The sequence below is a fragment of the Gorilla gorilla genome, chromosome 6, assembly GCF_029281585.2.
Source record: "Gorilla gorilla gorilla isolate KB3781 chromosome 6, NHGRI_mGorGor1-v2.1_pri, whole genome shotgun sequence".
NCBI classification, from domain to species: Eukaryota; Metazoa; Chordata; class Mammalia; order Primates; family Hominidae; genus Gorilla; species Gorilla gorilla.
This window is the reverse complement of record NC_073230.2, coordinates 66,488,647-66,509,793: the sequence shown is the minus strand read 5'-3', so window position 1 is coordinate 66,509,793 and position 21,147 is coordinate 66,488,647. Positions and strand designations below refer to the sequence as shown.

Here is a 21,147-nt window from a genome sequence, read left to right as displayed (position 1 = left end):
CACGCTGGGTCTACCTATATTTTTAGGGAAACACTAGAATACAGCAAAACAATGTCATGATTTTATTAAAAATGGGGGTTTATCAAACCACACCACGCATGTCCAGCTCTGTCCTGGAGTTGGTTCAGGGAACAGGTGGGTCGTGTGTTTAGCAGCCATGACAACAAGCTCACAGCATCAGTTCTAGTTGACACCTCAAAAAGGCGAAGGTATCTCAACTAAAATGTCAGGTGGATGTCACATCTGTGGGTGCTGCATACTCCCTCGATGTGAATATGGAAAAGTTAATTACCTCTTGAGGCGTCTGTTGAGATTAGTGCTGGTCTCTCAGGAACACCCAAAATGGCTCGATAGAGCCAGAAAGCAGACTGGCTCAGGGTTTTTGTGATGGTTTCGTGGTGGGTCAGAGTGAGGCTTCCCACTCACAGGAAGGGGATTGTACAGTGCGAAACACCCACTGGTGTCAAAGGAGGAAGCTCCTGCGATTCCTAACTAGATTTACATTGTGTGATAAAAGACACACAATAGACATAACTTCACGGTCGGATATCACAAAATACTGTTAAAAGATGTGGTAAAAAGGCAACTTTAAATTTTTAGTCGTTGGAGTGCGAATAACACAAAAATCATTTTCCATATTTTGTAACACATGCATGCAATAGGACAAAGGTATGTGATGCGGGTAAAATCTTGAAAGTGTGAATCTTCCAGCTACCAAGTCATAGGGTAATAACTGATGTGTGCTGAGGGAGGAAACCATCATGCCACAGTGCTAATGGTATAACACTTGGTGAAGAGAGTTCAATATTTTATTGAAGTTTTCATAACTTTTATTTGAAGATGCCATTTTTCAACATATTCAGATGATTGTGAGTGCCGTTGATTCTGTATCATATGAACAATGGCAATACCTTCCATGTTTACATAATATTAAAAACCACGTTAAGACTGAATATTTGGTGTAATGGTGCATCACATTATTCTAGCTTCCATACTAGTTGTTTCATTTGTTTGTTTTCTCCTTTGTTGGCATTTGGTTTCGAATTCATATGTCAGGTCTCTAGAATGCAGGAATTTATTTAAAAGTGTCTTTTTTTTGTCCATTTTGATGGGGCTTCCAGGAGACGTAAGAACCTCCTCTGCTTGCAACACATTTTAAAATTACACACTAATGTAGAACATCTGTATTTAATCCTGGTTTTTAGTTAATTGACAAGCTCTAATAAGAGAAGTAACTCCTCCATTCTGGGCTGATTTTACATCAGGTATAGGAATATATCCTAGGTGAAAGTTTGTACCAGTAATATGAATTATTAGGTAATAACCTCCACCTTTATGATTTAGGTGTTATTCATCAAGAAATAGTGTTAAATCAGGAGTCTCAATGAAAGTATTACTTAAGGGATATACAAAATATGTTGCTAATCTACATAAAACAGATGTGAACACACTCTTAGTATCCAGCCAGGTTTCCTGTCAACCACACAGTAACTTCGACTTCACTTGGGACTTGTTCTAATTTTCAAATTAATTACTTATTAATCTTAATGCTTCTAGATATTATGTGTGACTATTTTAGCAGAGAGTGAAGAAAGACAACCTAGGCTGATTACACAATGAGGAAAATCACAACCTGATGAAACAGGAAGCCTCTGGAAGTGAGTGGCTCCAGGATTGAATAATTTGACAGCTCATGTGCCCAGGAAGTTTCTTTTCTCAATTTTCCACACTGATGCATCCAGAAAGTCAGCTTCACCCCCAGGTGACTCCCATCATGCAGTTACATGGTGACAATATTCCCATGGTCACATACATATTTTATATATTGGCTGGAAAAGGGGCAGAGACAGTTCTGCAATTCTCTGAAGGACCTGGAACACCTGAACAGACCACCTCCCCTGCCCCCATGACTAGAACTGCACCACGTGCCCACATGGACACTCATCCCTGATGGGGATAATAAGACTCCATTGATGAGGCCGACTATTACAGCATATAAATTAGTAGAGACTGATATAAAGATTTCAACAACTAATTGAAGTCTGTTCTTCTATGTCCACCAGAGACTACAGATGCTCCAGTGATATCTTGTTTTTCTTTGCTGCGTGACTGTGTCTCTTCTCCTTGTTCCATCCTCCAGAGAATCTCTTTCAGCTCCCACAGGTGCATTCCTCTGTTATATGTAACTGACAATTGATAAATTAGTGGAAGCCCTTACACTGAATGAAGAGTCTCTGACCTCATCTCGGTCCATATTCCTAGAAAGGCATTGTGCCCATAAGTCTGGGTGTGACCTTCTGAGTGTTCCTGACCCTCCTCCAGATGAGATGCTCATCTGTGTGTTCTTGTCCCTTCCACTGGGATACAGCCCCCCTGTTTCCCCCAGGTGTTTCCTCCCACAGCTCCAGTCTTCCCCATCAGTGTCATCACCTCCCAGATCTGCTGCCTGCCCTGCAGACTAAAGCTCTGATTCCATAAGAAAGAGAGTTATGTCTCAACAGAACTTCGTGGCAGTGACCTCTGTTCCCATCTCAATTCCTGAGGGGTTGCACCTGTGCCCCTAGTGTACTGGTTTTGGTGGTTCCCCTGCAAAGTAATTTTTAGATCTGTAGTGGATATAAGGGAGTCGAGTCTGAATGCCTTTCAAAAATGGGGGCTCTTTTTCTCTCCCAGACAGACACTTTGGGAAAGGAAGATTTTGTGACTGCCACTTTTTTGGGGAAAGGGATTCAAGAGGATAGAAAAGCTCTTCAGTATGTGGTCCCTTAGAATTTCAAACTACAACAAGCTAACCATATTCAATTTCAAGCAATCCCATATATATTTGTATTTTTATCTTTAACAGCCTATATTTTGTATGCCAGACTCTGCCTTAGGTAATCCCATATGCTGGCTTTGTTACTCTCTACAAGAACTTGCTTCTTGTTAAATTTAAGATTTTTTTTAACTTCAGTTATCCTAAGCATTCAGAAATTTGTAAAATTTCATCTTGACTGTTTATCTGTTATTGTTGATGTAGTTGTAAGAAATAAAGAAAATATATTCCTCATTTATGTACATTTTCAAGTTGAGTAGCAGATTTTTAGTACTACCAGAGTAATACAATAATTTGAACATTGTTAAGCTGCTTAACAGAAAATCAAATTATGGTAAATTTGTTCAATGGAATACTACAGAACATTTGTAATAAATAATTGTCTGATACATGCAACAAGAAGGTAAAATATCTAAGTATTTTTGCTGAGTAAAATAAACCATACAAATGAGAAGATTTACCATATAATTTCATTTATATAAATTCTGGAAAATAAAAACTGAACTTAAGCAATATAACAACAAGGTAAAATATCTAAGTATTGATGTTCAGGAAAATAAAGCAAACAAATAAGAATATGTACTATGTTATTCCATTTTAATAAATTCTGATAAATTAAATTGAATCTACAGCAATATAAAGAAGATCAGAATTTACCATATGGGGAAATGGTAGAAGAAGGGAAGAGGAAAGGAGGAGGAATATGGAAGAATGAGAGGGAAATTTTGAGAATTTTCTGGTTCACCTTGATAACTAGGATGGTTACATCAGGTTTATCAATTGTACACTTTAAATATGTGAAGTTTATTATCAGTAAACTGAAATTTATAAAATTTATTACCAGCAAACTAATGAAAACTTGCACAAGAAATAAGTGATATAAAGATAGAAAAAATATTAAATTTCAGAAACACCTAATAATTTATCTTCGTGAACCCTAGTTCTCACCATATTATTAGGTGAATGCTAGAATGCAGCAAAATTACACATGTTCTCAATACAGAAAGTGGATTTCACAAACCACACTAGGCATGCCCAGCTCTGTCCTGGAGTTGGGTTAGGAAGTAATATAGTGCCAGTGGATGAGGAGCACAGGCCCAGATACTGGGGCTCACTAACCTCAAGTATGAGCTCTTAGATACATACAAAGCCCCTCCACGTATGGGTTTACTTCACCATCTGTAAATCGAGAAACCATTGACCCCTAAAAATATGATTTACACAAATATGTAAAAATGTAAGAGAGTGATTAGTGCAAAGTGTTTATCACAGCACGATTTCCTAATAAGACAGCAAGTTTTCCAAACACCATCATTGTCATCAGATTCTTGCAGGGCATCATTACCTTATCTGGGCACTGCCCTCTGCTCAGGCATCCCACCCCAGAGCTTGCTATATAGTAGGTGACATGAAAATAGGGCCCTCCCTCTCCTGATGAAAACCAGCCCAGTCCTGACCCTGCAGCTCTGGGAGACGAGCCCCAGCCTTGGGATTCCCAAGTGTTTTCATTCAGTGATCAGGACTGAACACACAGGAATCACCATGGAGTTTGTGCTGAGCTGGGTTTTCCTTGCTGCTATTTTAAAAGGTAATTTATGGAGAGCTAGAGAGATTGAGTGTGAGTGGACATGAGTGAGAGAAACAGTGGATATGTGTGGCAGTTTCTGACCTTAGTGTCTCTGTGTTTGCAGGTGTCCAGTGTGAGGTGCAGCTGGTGGAGTCTGGGGGAGGCTTGGTACAGCCTGGGGGGTCCCTTAGACTCTCCTGTGCAGCCTCTGGATTCACTTTCAGTAACATCTGGATGAGCTGGGTCCGCCAGGCTCTGGGGAAGGGGCTGGAGTGGGTTGGCTGTATTAAAAGCAAAGCTAATGGTGGGACAACAGACTACACTGCACCTGTGAAAGGCAGATTCACCATCTCAAGAGATGATTCAAAAAACACGCTGTATCTGCAAATGAACAGCCTGAAAACCGAGGACACGGCCGTGTATCACTGTACCACAGACACAGTGAGGGGAGGTCAGTGTAAGCCCAGACACAAACCTCCCTGCAGGGGCGCGTGGGGCAACCAGGGGGCCCTCGGGACCCACTGAGGACGGGACAGGTCCCAGGAGCAGGTGCTGGGAGAGGTTTCCTTTCTCCTCAGCTGGAAAACTCACGTGTATCTTCGCAGGACTCTGGAGTCTTCTAGGCTGTGATATTTTGTTACTTATATTTATTATGAATTTTATCATTAATATTTAAAGTTTAGTAATTATTAACATTCTAATTATTATATTTTTAAGTATATACTTTCAAGAAATAAACATTCCTAATTGTTTGCACTGATTCTTCCAGAGTTTTATTAACATTTGTTGACATCAGCAACTACATAGCTATAGGGACTTAAATTTATACCCAGAGAAAGATGTATAAATACACAGACCATGCATGTATATGTAGGCATTCGTATTAAACATTACAATGAAATGATAAAAAAGTTTGAAAAAAATCAAACTTAATTAACTACATTATTAAATTTTAATTATTAAATTATTACAGTAATTCTTAATTGATTTCCCGGATTTTCAATTGTTTACATAAATTGGTTTCTATTGGTTCATTTAAAATAGTACATCGGTCATTTTAAAGAGCTAAGAGTAAATGTTAAATGTTGTCACAATAAAAGATAAAAATTTGAAGCAATGAATGATAATTATATCAGTTATTTCTTAATTATCTTAGTTATTTCATATTGTATTCACAAATCATAACATTGTCCTTTACCTTGTACATATAAACAACCATAATTTGTAAATTTGCAATAAAATTTTTATTGTAATTTTTTATATTTATCCCAGATTATAACCTTTTTCTTCACTTCCAGATCTCACTGGATTGTCTCAAGGGCCCCGTCCACACCGCTGACCCCTGATGGAAGGCTCTAGGCTGTGGCCGGGAGAGGCAGTCTCTTCTTCCAGAGCACACTCTGTTTGAGGGGGAGATGTCATCTCTGCCCTTGAGGAGCCCCAGCTGATGGGGGAGCTTTTGCCCTTAGGAAGCTCTCAGTCTGATGGGGAAGACACTGCCCCTGCCCTCAGGAGGCTCTTGGTCTGAGAGGGGAGACATAATTCATTCTCTCTGAGTGCCCTCAGTCTGATGGGGGAGACACCGTCCCTGCCCTCAGGAGGCTCCCAGTCTAATGGGGGAATATTGGCTCTGTCCTCAGGAGCCCGGTCTAAGGAGGGTGGTTCAGCCCCACTCCTGAGGGTAAGGATTCCATGGCCACAGTCTGGACAGTGGGCCAGTCACGCTTGACAGTGGGCATGTTGCCAGCAGGACACTTTGGGATGTGTCTGAGCCTGGAGGTGAGTGGCACGGGGGCTGGCAAGGCTAGGGTGGAGGCAGGCAGCTCTGCTGTCTGCCGCCTTCACACCTTTCTCCTTCCACATGCATAAATGAGCCCACCAGCCTCAGCACTGACCTCCAAGCCAAGCACGTCCCTGCCTCTGCTGTGGTCTCCAGTGCCATGAACTCAGTCCCTGTCTTGGGCACCAGCCCATCTTCCCCGACCTTCACCTTCACCCTCGGACGCCATTACTCGCAGGACTGCAGTGAGCACTCCCCACACCCCTAGTCCCACCCTCTCCCTCGCTGCCCAGTCCCAGGGGTCTCTGTTGGGCCTGCTGCTTGATGTCTGGCCTCTTCCTCTGGTTTCCACTTCTCCTGGGGCACCTTGGGAGAGTCACCTCCTGCCCCTGCCCAAAGGGGAGGGCTCTGGGAAGCCCCTGACCTGCTGCCCCGCTGACCCTGAGGCCCGATGCGGGCGGCTTTGCAGGCAGCATCAAGGTTGGCCGCCGCTCTTCCTACCTGCTGGCCATCACCAAGGAGCGCTCCAAATCCTGCGATGATGGACTCAACACCTTCCGCGACAAGGGCCGGGTTCTGCGGTGAGGCCCTGTCTGGACATGGGGTGGGGTAGCCACAGCCACCCTGGCCAGCTGCTCTGGGGCAGGGCTCTTGGCCCTGGGGGTCCTCTATGCATGGGACAGTGTGCTTCCCCCGCTGGAAGGCTTCTGGGCTTGGGGTTTGGTGGCTGACGAGATAGTGACGTCCCAGCTTTGCTGCCCACATCCCTCACCCTCGACCCTCGCTTTCCAGGCGCCTGCCAAACCACATACCCAGCCTGCGGTTGCTCCGGAGCTTCTTCACCGACGGGGTGAGCTGCAAGTGTGTGTGCGTGCGCAGGAGCGAGGGTGTGGGGAGAGAGTGTGTCAGGGAGGTGGGGCCACAGCCTCGGCATGGGGGTTCCTGCTCCAGATCCTGCCTTCCCCCTCCTCCCTGCACCCCTCACCCTTGTGTCCACCATGGGACCCGCCCTCTGCTGTGGGCCCCGACATCCCTGAATGACACCATGCAGCCCCACCCAGGGGCCCCCGTCTGGACTGCCTCTTTCCAGACCCATCCCCCATAGTCACACGACTCACTTCTCCACTGTCTTCGCGGCTTTTTAGGTCTTACCTGAAATTCCAGCCTCCGCTCCTGACATTTCACGCCTCCCTTCGCTACTCTGTTTTCCTCCTCAGCACGCCTCATGCACAATTGGTGTTTCCCTTCCTCCCTGCCTGGCTCCCCAGCTAGAATAGAAGCTCCCCGAGCTTATACTTGGGGCTTCATTTGTTTCCTTCACTACCTTCAGTCAGTATTTGCATCGCGTCTTGTCTTCATGGGATGGGGTCGGGGTGGACACTGGAAAGGTGTGGCCGGGACACAGGGTTGAGATTGGTGGACAGGTGGAGTTCCCAGCCTCAGGACCTGGGGAGGCAGGATCAGGCCTGTGATAGCCCTGGCTGTTTGTTTGTTTTGAGACAGAGTCTCACTCTATTGCCCAGTCTGGAGTGCAGTGGCATGATCTTGGCTCACTGCAACCTCCACCTTCTGGTTTCAAGCTATTCTCCTGCCTCAGCCTCCCGAGCAGCTGGGATTACAGGCGTGTGCCACCACGCCTGGGTAATTTTTGTATTTTTAATAGAGACTGGGTTTCACCATGTTGGCCAGACTGGTCTTGAACTCCTGACCTCAGGTGATCCACCCACCTTGGCCTCCCAAAGTGCTGGGATTACAGGCATGAGCCACCGCACCTGGCCTCAAGTGATCTTCTTGCTTTGGCCTCCCAAAATGCTGGGATTACAGGCATAAGCCATCACACCTGGACATATTGTTGTTTTTAAAATCATATATATATATTTTTCATGCATGATTTTTCTTTCTTTTTTTTTCTTTTTTTGAGATGAAGTCTCACTCTATTGCCCAGGCTGGAGTGCAGTGGCACGATCTCAGCTCACTGCAACCTCCGCCTCCTGGGTTCAACCGATTCTCATGCCTCATCCTCCCGAGTAGCCAGGATTATAGGCATGCGCCACCACACCTGGCTAATTTTGTTTTTAGTAGAGATGGGGTTTCACCATGTTGGCAGGCTGATCTTGAACTCCTGACCTCAAGTGATCTGCCTGTCTCAGCCTCCCAAAGTGCTGGGATTACAGGCATGAGCCACCGTGCCCGTCCCACCTTTCCCTGGCTGTTTTTGATTATAGATGGACTGGAAAAGCCATCTTGATGTCAAGCGCTCTGTCTCATTGGTTGGTTGAACACCCCGGTGATAGTGGCACCTAGCTTATTTCTTATCAGTTCTTCTGCTTACTTAACTCTCCCTTGACTTGCGCCCTCTGGCTGGAGTCCTGTTGACACTGTCACTTCCTCTGTTTAATGCCTCGTGGACATGACTACCTGCTCCACTCACTCAGCCTTTGTTGATGTTCCCACTTCCCCTGTTTATTTAACTCCTCATTGACACGATCACTTCCTCCATTTCCTTAATTCTTCTAAGTCTATAAAGTTATGGGAGGCTCCGAATTGGCTCCTCTAGCGTGGTGAGGCGTGTGGTCTGCTGACAGGTCATAGCCTTTCCTCCTTTCTGGCTTCTCCTTTATGTATGTCTCATGACCTCAACACAAGTGGTCCAGAGAGGACAAGCAATGCCCATTAGGTCGCACGTCACATTGGGGTGTAGCACAGACATATATCAGGACTGTGTGGCCACAAGTGGTCCATGGGGTTCCTGAGATGCTGGCATTGTGGGTGCCACCCTAAATTGTCCTCTGTTGTCTCCCTGCAGTCCTTGGATAGCTGGGGCACCTCTGAAGATGCTGACACTCCTTCTAAGCGACACTCAACCTCTGACCTCTCAGATGCGACCTTCAGCGATATCAGGAGAGAAGGCTGGTTGTATTATAAGCAGATTCTCACCAAGAAGGGGAAGGTAAGATGGGTGGAGGAATGAGGCAGAAGCTGGCTCCAGCAGAACCCTCCAGCCTCTCCTAGGCCTACCCTGACAGCCTCTGGAGCCAGAGAGAACCAGTGTAGGTTGTTGCATGAAGGATGGAGGTTAGATGCTAGGAAGAACTTCCTGGCAGGGGGATTTAAAGAACTTATGTAAAAGAACTTAACAAGAGAGGTGGATTTTGCTGTGGGATGGATCTGATCGAGTCGTGCTTGGAATTCTGGCAAAACCATCCCACAGTGGCCCTGGCTTGATAGGCCATCCTGAAGATGGCCGCTGGGGCTCATGGAAAACAAGGAGCAAGGCCGGGGTGATTTCCGTAGGAGAGTTAAGGCCCAAGAAGATGCAGGCAAGCCAGCAAAGGGCTTAGTGTTCATCCTAAGGGCAACCAAAAGCTCTCGGGGGCTCTTGCCAACGGAGTTACAGCTTTAAAATATCCATTTGGCTCCCTGGGAGTGAGTTAGGGAGGGGCCACGCTGGAGGCAAGAAGACCAGTTAGAGCCACCGTGGAGATCCAGGTGAGAGGCAAAGGGGGCTTCGGGGAGTAGTTGGGGAGGGCCTGGGAGGGAACCAGCAGGACCCTGAGAGGAGAAGAGCAGAGCCCCTGGATCCATGGGGTGCAAATCCTGGCCCAGGCTGTGCTGTGGGCTGGAGAATTGGGAGGAGAGACCACTGCCTTCCCTCCCGGTGATTAGTATGAACCCGGGTTTGACTCTTGACTGCATCACCCATTGCTCTGAGAGCCTGAGTCACTGGCCGTGACTCAGTGTCCTCATCTGTAAATGGAGCTAACAGTAATCCCTAGCTCATAAGCCTGTTGCTAAGGATTAAATGAGATGATCTAAGTAAAGGGTTTACCCAGTGCCCGGCACTTGAAACTGCTGTACTTCTGCTTACTGCTATTCGTTTTCTTTTTTTGAGATGGAGTCTCACTCTGTTGCCCAGGCTGGAGGGCAGTGGCGCAATCTCGGCTCACTACCACCTCTACCTCCTGGGTTCAAGCAATTCTCCAGCCTTAGCCTCCTAGGTAGCTGGGACTACAGGCACTCACCACCAAACCCAACTATTTTTTTTTTTTTTTTTTGTATTTTTTTAGTACAGACAGAGTTTCACCATGTTGGTCAGGCTGGTCTCGAACTCCTGACCTCAAATGATCTGTCTGCCTTGGCCTCCCAAAGCTCTGGGATTACAGGCATGAGCCACCGTGCCCAGCCCGCTTACTGCTATTTGAATTTTCTACCCTGCCTTCTGGGGTCTTGGGGGTCCCTGGAAAGAACATAAGCTTTGAAGCAGACAGACTTTGAGTTCCTATCTGGCCACATATCAAGCACATGGCTTTGTGCACCCCACTTACCTTCCCCGAGCGCCACTTTCTGATCTGTATGATGGGAACAATGTTATCCTACCCCAAGGGCTGCTGTGGACTAAGTGAGGGTGAAGTCGAGGCGGGACTGGCGCTCCTCTGTGGAGAATGACTAAGGCCTCCCTGCTCGGGAGCCTCTGTAGAGGTTCTGGGGAGTTAGTGGTGAGGGAGCCAGGGCAGCCCTGCCCTCCTGGGGCTCCTGTCGAGCAGAGAGAATGCATGTGGCATCATGGTTCCAAGTGCATAGACTGCTGTGACACCGGGGTGCAGGGGTGGGTGGGCGTGGGTAGGGAGGTATCCAGAGGCTGAGACATGAAAGGATGAGAAGCCACAAAACGGAGACAGTGGAGGGGCCTGACAGGGAAGATGTCTCCTTAGAGGGTCCCGGGGAGAGGTGGGGAGAGGTGTGCTGGGAGCCAGGGCGAGAGGTGGAAGATAAGCTGGGGAATTGGGCACCTGCCCAGACTCTGGGGCCTTGACACCCAGGAAGAGCCTGTCCAGGGTTTATTTTATTTTATTTTATTTTATTTTATTTTATTTTATTTTATATTTTATTTTATTTTATTTTATTTTATTTTATTTTATTTTATTTTATTTTATTTTATTTTATTTTATTTTATTTTATTTTATTTTATTTTATTTTATCTATTTTTGAGACAGAGTTTCACTCTGTTGCCCAGGCTGGAGTTCAGTGGTACGATCTCAGCTCACTGCAACCTCCGCCCCCCAGGTTCAAGCAATTCTCGAGCCTTAGCCTCCTGGGTAGCTAGGACTACAGGCACCCACCCAGCTAATTTTTGTAGTTTTAGTAGAGACTGGGTTTCACTATGTTGGCCAGGCTGGTCTCGAACTCCTGACCTCAAGTGATCTGCCTGCCTTGGCCTCCCAAAGCGCTTGGATTGTAGGCGTGAGCCACCGTGCCCGGTTCTGTCCAGGGTTTTAAATGTGGGCTGGGGCTGGCAGGAGACTGGGGTTATGTCTGTGACAGGAGGAGCCAATCCCATTGCCCTTGTCCAGGTGAGTGAGCCTGGGGGCCCAGACCCAAGGCGGTGGTGTGGGGCCAGATGGAGCGGACACTTTAGAGAGAGATTCCATGGGAAGGACAGCCAGGGCTTGCTGGCTGCTGGGAGGTATGGAAGGAGGAGGAGGCGATAAGGTTCCTGGATTCCTGGCTTGGGCTGAGGGAGGGTGGTGGGTGGTGGGACCCTCCCTGGGCCATGGCACACTGGAGGAGCAGGTTTGGGGAGAGGAAGCCAAGTGGCTCCACTGGGGCTATGTGAGTCTGAGGGCCCTGGGACAGACCCCAGTGGAGATGTCCTGGGGACAGAGGCTCTGAGGGCGTGGTACTAGAGGGAGGCCCACCTGGGGACGGCCTTTGTCTGTCAGCACCGACGAGTTACCTGTGCCTCTGCGCAGGTGCTTGAAGGAAGAAGGCAAGAGACCTGGCTGAGCCTTGAGAGAAGTGGGGGGGCCGGGGAGGCCGACAGAGTCCAAAAAGAGCCAGCAAGTTGGCAGCGACCCGTGGGGTGGGAGCCATGAGGCAAGGAGGGACCAGCTACATGCACTGTGCGAGGAGAGCCACATGTGGGCCAGCCCTTCCAGTCTAACGTGTGAGCCACATGAAGGGTCCTTGTGAGGGTGGCTGGCTCCCCCTGCTGGGGAGCCTGACCCTCAGCTCCTGGGGGCCCTGAGCCCAGTTCAGGGACAGGAGCTGTCCCCTTCCTGCTCACTGGCCAGTTCTGGAGGACCAGGCCTCCACTCCCTTGCTGGCCAAAACCCGATGTCACTTGTTCCCTTGGTGCCGTGGCCTGGACATTAGAGGAGAGTCTTCAAGTCAGCCTCAGGCCCTTGGTCCACCCAGGCCGTGGGCACCCTCTCTGTGCTCCCTCTCAGCCCCAGCCTCTTTCAGAGACACGGACTGTTAGGCAGAGGAGGGAAAGGGACAGTGGCTTGTCCCCACAGCCTCAGCCCCAGCATGGGAGTTGCATGCAGCCTTGGTGACCAACTCCCTCACTCATTTAACAGCCGGAGACACTGAGGCCTGGAAGTGCGGTTGACTTGTCCTAGGTCGTGCCACTGGTTTAGCCTCAGAGAGGTGCCCTTGTCACCACCTCACTGTGACATTAAAATTCTCCCTGGAGGGCTCTGCTGTCTCCTACTCTGAATGTCCCTGTCCCCCTTCAGCAGTTCTGTGATGAGCAGGGCTCACAGCTCAGGATCCACATGATGGGAGGCCAGATGTGGGCTGTGCCCATCTGCCAGCCATGGGGTCTCTTTGTCTGGTTTGTTCAGAAAGCTGAGGCCTGTGCTGCATGTGGAGCCACCAGCCAGCAGAGAGGAGCTCTTGGTCTGATGGGAGATGGAGCTCCTGCCCTCAGGGTGCTCCAAGGATCATTAATTCATTTATTCAGCAAATATTGATGAGCGCTTGCATGCTGCTGTAGGCCCTGGGATATGGAAATGAGAGGACGGACAAGCTCCCTGTCCCCAGGACAGCCTGAGGCTGCAGTAAGTTCTTGGAAGGGATCAAGCTGATCAGAAGCGGGAGCTGCATTGAGGGAAAAATATGGCCAGAGAAGGCCTCACTGAGGAGGTGACGTTGGTGATGCTGGAGCTCAGATCTGAAGGGGAAGAAGGAAGCAGCCACATATAGAAGTGACAGAGGGGGGCTTAGGCAGAAGGAACAGCAAGCGGAGAGGCCCTGAGAAAGGAAAGCCTTGGCTCGCTCACCTGCAAGGGCCCCCTGGCTTGACATAATGAGAAAGGTGTGAAGATGAATTTGGAGAAAGGCACGGACAGACCACAGGAGACCTTAGATTTGATTCTGAGGGCAATGGGATCTCTTGAGAGGATGCTGAGCAGGGGAGAGATGTGATCTCCTTTTCATTCTAACATGATCTCTGCAGCTGCTGCTGGAGAATGGTTGCAGGAGCGAGAGTAGAGACTGGGAAGGTCTGTGCATCCTCCAAGCAAGAGGCGTTGATGACGTGGAAAGATGTCTTTCCTCTGGCAGGAAAGACAGAGACAGGGGATGTTTTGGAGGCAGGACAGTTGTGACTTCCTGATGGATGGATGTCAAGGGCGAGGAAAAGGGAGGAGTCAAGGGCAGCTCCCAGGTTTCTGGGCAACTGGATGGATTGACTGGGCTGGAAAAGATGGGGGTAGAGAGTGGAGAAGAGGTTTGATGGTAAGAAATCACATGGCCTGGCAAGTATTGTGCAAAGTGCGCATGGGACCTGCAAATGAAGACACTGAGCAGGGTGGGGGTGCCGGACTGTGGCTGGGGGAGACGCTGGGCTGGGGAATGGCCATCAGCAGATGGACCTGGTTTAAAGGCACGGCACAGGTGACATCCTTGAGGGAGGTGTGCAGGGAGAGGAGAGAAGGGGAGAGTCAGGACAAAGTTCTGGAGCTCCGCCTCCTTTAGGGCGGGGTCTGTTACCTTCACCTCTGCTGACATTTTGGGCCAGATAATTCCTTGTTGGGGGAGGCTGTCCTGTGCATTGTGCAATGTTTAGCCGCATCCCTCAGATGCCATAGCACACCCTCCAGCTCCCTCCACACAAATGTCCCGTGGGGACGAGTCTCCTGGCTGTTTAACTACAGGTGTAGAGGGTGGGGGAGGGGAAGTAGAGAAGACTAGGAAGGAGCCAGTGGCATTAGGAAGAAAGCCGGGAACATGGGGTCTCAGGTGCCGAGACAGGGTCTGGAGAGGGAAGGAGGGGCCGGCTGTGTCAGATGCCACCGAGGGGTTAAGGCAAGTTGGGGAGAAGCAGCCACTAGCTTTGGCCACATGGCGGTTCTGGATGTCCCTAAGAGGAGCTTCTGGGCAAGCGGAGTCTTGGGTGGGCGGCAGGAAAGTGGGGAGAACAACCCTCTAAGAGTGCGGACGGCTTCTGAGCAGGTTTGCTGGGATGAGGGGCAGCCTGGGGAGGGGCGTGGGCTGCAAATGGCTTCCCGAGGATTTCATGTACGGAGGGCCATGCTGGGTGTGTGAGCATTGCCACCGCTCGGTGAGTGTTGATGCTGGTGTTTAGAAGGGGAGAGGGTTGGGGTCTGCTGGGGGGCTTTAGGGTGATGGGTAGGGGTGTCTAGGCAGGCCAGGGGCTGAGAAAGCATTGGTGGGCTGTGGGCAGGAGGCTGCCCAGGTCTAGCCGGGTGGAGCAGGGGGCTTCTGGTAGGCAGCGTGGGGTCCATCCCTGGGCTGTCCTCTGTCTGCTACTCTGAGAGCAGTGGGAAGAACTGGCCTCTCACCACTCCTGTCTCCCCCAACCCCGTGTCTCCCTGCAGAAAGCGGGCAGCGGCCTGCGCCAGTGGAAGCGGGTGTACGCCGCGCTGCGGGCGCACTCGCTCTCGCTGAGCAAGGAGCAGCGGGAGCCCAGGCCGGCGGCGGCGGGGGCTGCAGCGGCCGGTGCAGGTGAACACGAGGCGGCGCCCGTCTGCATCGGCTCCTGACTCGTGGACATCTACAGCGAGACCAAGAGGAGGCACGTGTTCCGGCTGATCACGGCTGACTTCTGTGAATATCTCTTTCAGGCTGAGGACTGGGATGACATGCTGGGCTGGATCAGAGCGATCTGGGAGAACAGCAGGGCCGAGGGTGAGGTGAGGGCCCAGCCAGCCCAGCGGCCACAGAGGGCTGGTGGGGTGGCCTCTCACCGGCTGTGGACCTGGGATGTCCGCTCTGAGCCTCACTTCCCTCTGCTAGAAAGGGGGACTGACAGGAGTGCACCTCGTGATTGTGTCCCCCTAGGTTTCGGGGTGAGGAGGGTGCAAGGGCAGGGCTCACGGAGGACCTGGCGTCCTCGGATGCGGGGACCGGCAGTCACCATCCTGACCCTAATGATGACAGGGATTATTGTGACTGTGTTAGGATCGCCTTGAGCAGGCTCTGGTGTGGAGTGGTCAGCTCCAGGCCAGTCTCAGCTTTTCTCAGGAGGCGAGGAAGACAGGGTCCTCCTATGGAGTGTGTTAGGGCATGAGTGTCCCCACAACAGAACTGCACTGGGTGGGCCTGTCTGCAGGGGGATGAACACATTGACCTTGTGAGGAGGCCGAGAGGCTTGGCCTTTGGCCACAGGTGGGCAGGGGTGGAGCCAAGGGCCTCGGCAGGGATTTTGGGAGAATTTTCTTTTTTTTGAGAGAGAGTCTCGCTCTGTTGCCCAGGCTGGAGTGCAGTGGCATGATCTCAGCTCACTGTAACCTCCGCCTCCCAGGTTCAAGTGATTCTCCCGCCTTAGCCTCCCGAGTAGCTGGGACTATAGGCACATGCCACCATGCCCGGCTAATTGTTTTTTAGTAGAGACGGGGTTTCACTGTGTTAGCCAGGATGGTCTTGATCTCCTGACCTCGTGATCCTCCCACCTCAGCCTCCCAAAGTGCTGGGATTACAGGTGTGAGCCACTGCGCCCAGCTGAAAAAATTTTTTTTAATGGCACCCATTGTGGTCAGCCGTAGCTACACTCCAGGGACCTAGGTAGGGATTCCTCCCTGTTTACTTCTTTGGCCAGGAACCTGCACAGAAGTGCCTTGAGACACCCACAAAAAGTCATGTGGGCGTCCCGGGCCTGGGGTCTCTGCCAAGAGTGCAGTGGGCCTGGGCCTGCTCTGGCCATGGGAGGGGGTGCTAGTGCATGGCCTCTTGCTGAGGACACATCCTCTTGCTGACCAGGCTCTGCTCTCCCGGGAACAGCTTTCCCCACTGCAGGGAGGAAGGCACCTGGAATTTGGGCCTCCTCCTCTGGGGGCCTGGCTTGGCTGTCCCCAACAAGGCTTAGTCAGGGGGGTCCCAAGTCACCATCACTATGGCATTAGCAGTCCCTCCTGGGGCACCTCCTCCATGCCTGCTCAGCGTCTGCCAGGACGGTGGCGAGTGCTGCATGATTCTGCACCCAGCCCTGAGCCTTCCCTGTTAGGCCCCCATGTTTATTACCGAGGAGACTGAGGCTCAGAGAGGCTAAGAGGCTTCCCCAAGGCCTCAGCTGGTGAGAGGGTGCTGGGGAGTCCAGGCCTGGTCTTTCTAACTCCAGGGTCTGGGCTGTCTACCTCGCAGGTGGACAAGAGGGGAAGGAGGACTAGGGATGAGCCCTGGGGTGGGCTGGCTGTGGGCACTCACATGATTCACTCTCTCCTCTCCTGCTTCAGGACCCTGGCTGTGCCAACCAAGCTCTGATCAGCAAGAAGCTTAATGATTATTGCAAAGTGAGGTGAGGCCCAGCCCTCGTGGAGCAGTCTCCTCTGTGGGGGTGGTAGGGGGCTGAAGGCAAAGGATGTCTTCCTGGCCCACCTCCAAGGCTGCCCTCTGCTGGGGGAAGGGGTATCCAGGGTATCCAGGGTCTCCAGGCTGGTTAGGCATGGAGGCATTGCCTCAGGGTGGAGGGGAGGTCCCGAGGGGCAGGAGGCCAGGGTGGGTGGCCTGCCTGGCCACCCCAAGTGAAGACCTCTCCTCTCCCCCTTTTTCCTACACAGCCATAGCTCTGGGCCCAAAGCTGATTCCTCCCCCAAAGGCTCTCGCAGCCTGGGGGCCTCAAGTCTGAGTTCCTCAAGCAGAGTGTGGCACGTGGCCTCAGGACTCAGGACCTGCCCGCAGGGAGCAAGGGTAGGAAGGTGGCCACTGAGACAGGGTGGTGTGTTGGGGCAGAGGGCATTGGGAGGGGAGAGCATGTGTGTGTGTGTTGGGCTGTGTCTGCTCGTGTGTGTCTGACTGTGTGCCAGGGTTACCGGTATGTCTGTCTGCGTGTGCATGCCTGTGAGGTTCTCGGGGCTCTCAGGGTCTCGGGGTGGAAGGGCCTGGAGCCTGATTCCCCTCCCTGACATCCCTGCTCTAATCTTTGCTGGTGTCTCTGCAGGGATGAGAGGCCCACCCTTTCCAAGAGCAACCTTTCCCATTTCCCTCACTTTGGCTATTAGAAAGTTCTTACCTGGCTGGGCAAGGTGGCTCACACCTGTAATCCCAGCACTTTGGGAGGCCAAGGCAGGCAGATCACCTGAGGTCAGGAGTTCAAGACCAGCCTGACCAACATGGGGAAACCCCAACTCTACTAAAAATACAAAAGGCCAGGCGCGGTGGCTCACGCCTGTACTCCCAGCACTTTGGGAGGCAGAGGCAGGTGGATCACGAGGTCAGGAGGTCGAGCCCATCCTGGCTAACACGGTGAAACCCCGTCTCTGCTAAAAAACACAAAAAATTAGCTGGGCGTGGTGGCAGGCACCTGTAGTCCCAGCTACTCAGGAGGCTGAGGCAGGAGAATGGCATGAACCTGGGAGGCGGAGTTTGCATTGAGCCAAGATCACGCCACTGCACTCTAGCCTGGGTGACAGAGCGAGACTCCGTCTCAAAAAAAAAAATACAATAAAAGTACCCGGGCGTGGTGGTGTGCGCCTGTAATCCCAACTACTTGGGAGGCTGAGACACGAGAATCACTTGAGCCTGGGAGGTGGAGGTTGCAGTGAGCCGAGATCACACCACTGCACTCCAGCCTGGGTGACAGAGCGAGACCCTGTCTCAAAAAAAAAAAGAAAAAAAAAAAGAAAGTTGTTCCCTTGGGCCAGCAGGCATGACGGCTGACACCTATAATCCCAGCATCATTTTGGGAGGCTGAGGCTGGAGGATTGCTTGAGGCCAGGAGTTTGAGACCAGCCTGGGTAACATAGCAAGGTCCTATCCCTACAAAATATTTTTTTATATATTATTTATTTATTTAGAGACAGAGTCGTGTTCTGTCACTCAGGCTAGGGTGCAGTGGCATGATCTCAGCTCATTGCAACCTCCACCTCTTGGGTTCAAGCGATTCTTGTGCCTCAGTCCCCCTAGTAACTGGGATTACAGGCATGCACCACCCCGCCCGGCTAATTTTTTTTTTTTTTTTGAGACGGAGTCTTGCTCTGTTGCCCAGGCTGGAGTGCAGTGGCGTGATCTCGGCTCACTGAAAGCTCCGCCTCTGGGGTTCACGCCGTTCTCCTGCCTCAGCCTCCTGAGTAGCTGGGACTACAGGCACCCGCCACCACGCCTGGCTAATTTTTTTTGTATTTTTAGCAAAGACAGGGTTTCACCATGTTAGCCAGGATGGTCTCGATCTCCTGACCTTGTGATCCGCCTGCCTCGGCCTCCTGTAGTGCTGGGATTACAGGCATAAGCCACCGCGCCCGGCCCACACCTGGCTAATTTTTGTATGTTTAGTAGAGATAGGGTTTTGCCATGTTGGCCAGCTGGTCTTGAACTCCTGGCCTCATGTGGTCCTGCCGGCCTCAGCTTCCCAAAGTGCTGGGATTACAAGCATAAGCCACTGCGCCTGGCAAAAAATTTTTTTTTTAATCAGCCAGGTGTGGTGGTATGAGCTTATATTCCCAGCCACTCTGGAGGCTGGGCAGGGAAGATTGCTTGAGCCTAGGAATTTGAGGCTGCATTGAGCTATGATCATACCACTGCACTACAGCCTGAGTGACAGAGACCCTGTCTCTAAAGAAACAAAGTTCTATGGCTTCTGCCTTGTAGTTTTGGCCCACGAGCCACATGGAAGTCCTTGCATTGCTCTGGGCCTCTCCTTTGGGGTAAGCATCCTCCACTTCAGGCCTTTTCTCTTGCCATACAATGTCCCATCAGCCCTGGGCATCTGGTTTCTTCTCTGATGGAATCCCCATAACTCCATATGTGTGAATGTGGCAGTGAATATGTGTGACCCTACTGGATACTCCAGCTCACTCTGGCTCTGTCTCCCCCACTTCAGATGACAGTGCTGCAGCCACCAAAACCCCCTGGGGCATCAACATTATCAAGAAAAATAAGAAGGCCACCCCAAGGGCGTTTGGGGTCAGGCTGGAGGAGTGCCAGCCAGCTACGGAGAACCAGGTGGATCTCTGCCACACGCCAGAGCAGGCCCGGCAGGGGGAGACCGAGGCACAGAGGGTCAGAGCAGCAAGGGACATGGAACCAGCTCTTCACCTCATTGTACAAGCACAGCTGGGAAAACAGCCCAGAGAGAGGAAGGCCCCCACCTGCCCCGGGCCTCCCAGGGAGGGAGCAGCAGGGCTGAGGCTGAGCCCGGCTCCTTCTCAGACCATGGAGAGGCCTTGGTGTCATTTTTAGCTCCCAGACTGGAGGCAGCAAGGGCCTTTTGTTCCCCCCAAGGGTTCCTGGCAGCAGCTCTGGGCCTTGCATTGTCCCCTTCTTGGCCTCCCCAGCTCCTCTGGCCCCTGTCCCCCCTAACACCCCTCCCCTGTGTCCCCAGCATGCCCCCTTAATCGTGGCTGCATGCTGTCGCATTGTGGAGGCATGAGGGCTGGAGTCCACAGGCTTTTACCGAGTGCCCGGCAACAATGCAGTGGTGTCCAGCCTACAGGAGCAGCTCAACCGCGGGCCTGGTGACATCAACCTGCAGGATGAGGTGGGTGAAGCTGGGGGGTCTGTGGAAGGGGGGCTGAGATGGTGTGTGGGAGGTGCTCCGCTTGGAGAGTTCTGTGGTCTATTGTGTTGCATGCATTGTGCCCTATGACATGCCCGGCATTGGTCCAGAACACCAAGATGGGCAAGATGGGACCTGCCCCCACTGGCCAGCCTGGGGATGGGCATCACCCCAGGCTGAAGCTGACCAAGTAAATGCAGTCATGGCCTGGGGAGCTCTGAGGCAGAGGCTCACAGACGGCAGTTTTGTCCGAGTGTTTAGGATGAGTAGATTTCACCAAAGGCCGGTGAAAGCCAGGTGAGGGCATTCCAGGCAGCAGAATGGCCTGCACAATGGTGTAGATGTGGAAAGTGTGCCAGGAGTCTACCAGCTTTCTCTGTAGAAGGCAGAAAGTAAATATTTTCTGCTGTAGTTTGCTCTGTTGCATTCCCCCCTTCTCTTCCTCCTCCTTCTCTTCCTAATCCTTTAACAATGTAAAAACCATACTTGGCTCAAGGGCCATCCAGAAGCAGGCTGTGGCTAGATATTGCCTACAGACCATGTTTTACAAACTGCCAGCTTAGAAAAAGGGGAATATATGATGTTTTCTAGAATGGCCAGCAATTTGGGTGGCTGCAACATGGAAAGAGAAGTGGCTGATCAGGCGAGATGAGACCAGCCTGTGAAAGGATCTGCAATCACACTTAAGTGTTTCCAGCAGGGCCGGCGATTCTCAAAGGGTGTTCCACAGAGTCCTAGGGTTCCCCAGAGGGGCATGGGAGGCCAGGGGCAGGTCAGGACCCCCTGTCCTTGCTAGAGCAACCCTGCTTTGCCCTGTCTGTTGTACTGGGTTTTCACGTACAATTTTATTTGCCCAAAGGGGCTCTGATAAAAAAGATATTTTGGAAAACCATGAATATGGGCAGTGATGTCCCATGAGTCACACAAGTGAAGGCTCATGGAATACACAAGTCTTCCTGTCCTTGGAGAGTGAGGAGCTGAGACAAGTGTGTGTGAAATTGTGGACAAGAGAAAAAGATGATCTCTCATCAGGGACCACACTGTGATGAGGAAGGACAGGGTGCTCAGGCTGGAGCAGGTGGTGGCTGGAGGATTTGAGTATTGGAGGAATGAATAGGAGGGGCAGGTGGACAGGAAGCCTTTTGGGGTGTGAGATAATGGCATTTTTCCAAAACCCCAGCAAGGGCCAGGGAGGGCTTGAGGGTTAGCACAGAGAGTGGATCTACCTCCTAGGCTTGGAGGTGGGGAGG

General features: G+C 51.1%; 1 pseudogene and 1 gene segment (V, D, J or C); both read left to right on the top strand.

The window, feature by feature from the left end:
* The first annotated feature begins 4,327 nt into the window (after positions 1–4,327).
* On the top strand, positions 4,328–4,907 carry LOC129523890 (immunoglobulin heavy variable 3-15-like). The segment is given in 2 exon segments: positions 4,328–4,403; positions 4,507–4,907. Coding segments are annotated over 2 exon segments (447 nt in total).
* A 1,045-nt stretch (positions 4,908–5,952) lies between these two features.
* Positions 5,953–21,147, top strand: part of LOC129523889 (rho GTPase-activating protein 23-like) — a 30,228-nt pseudogene continuing 15,033 nt past the window's right edge.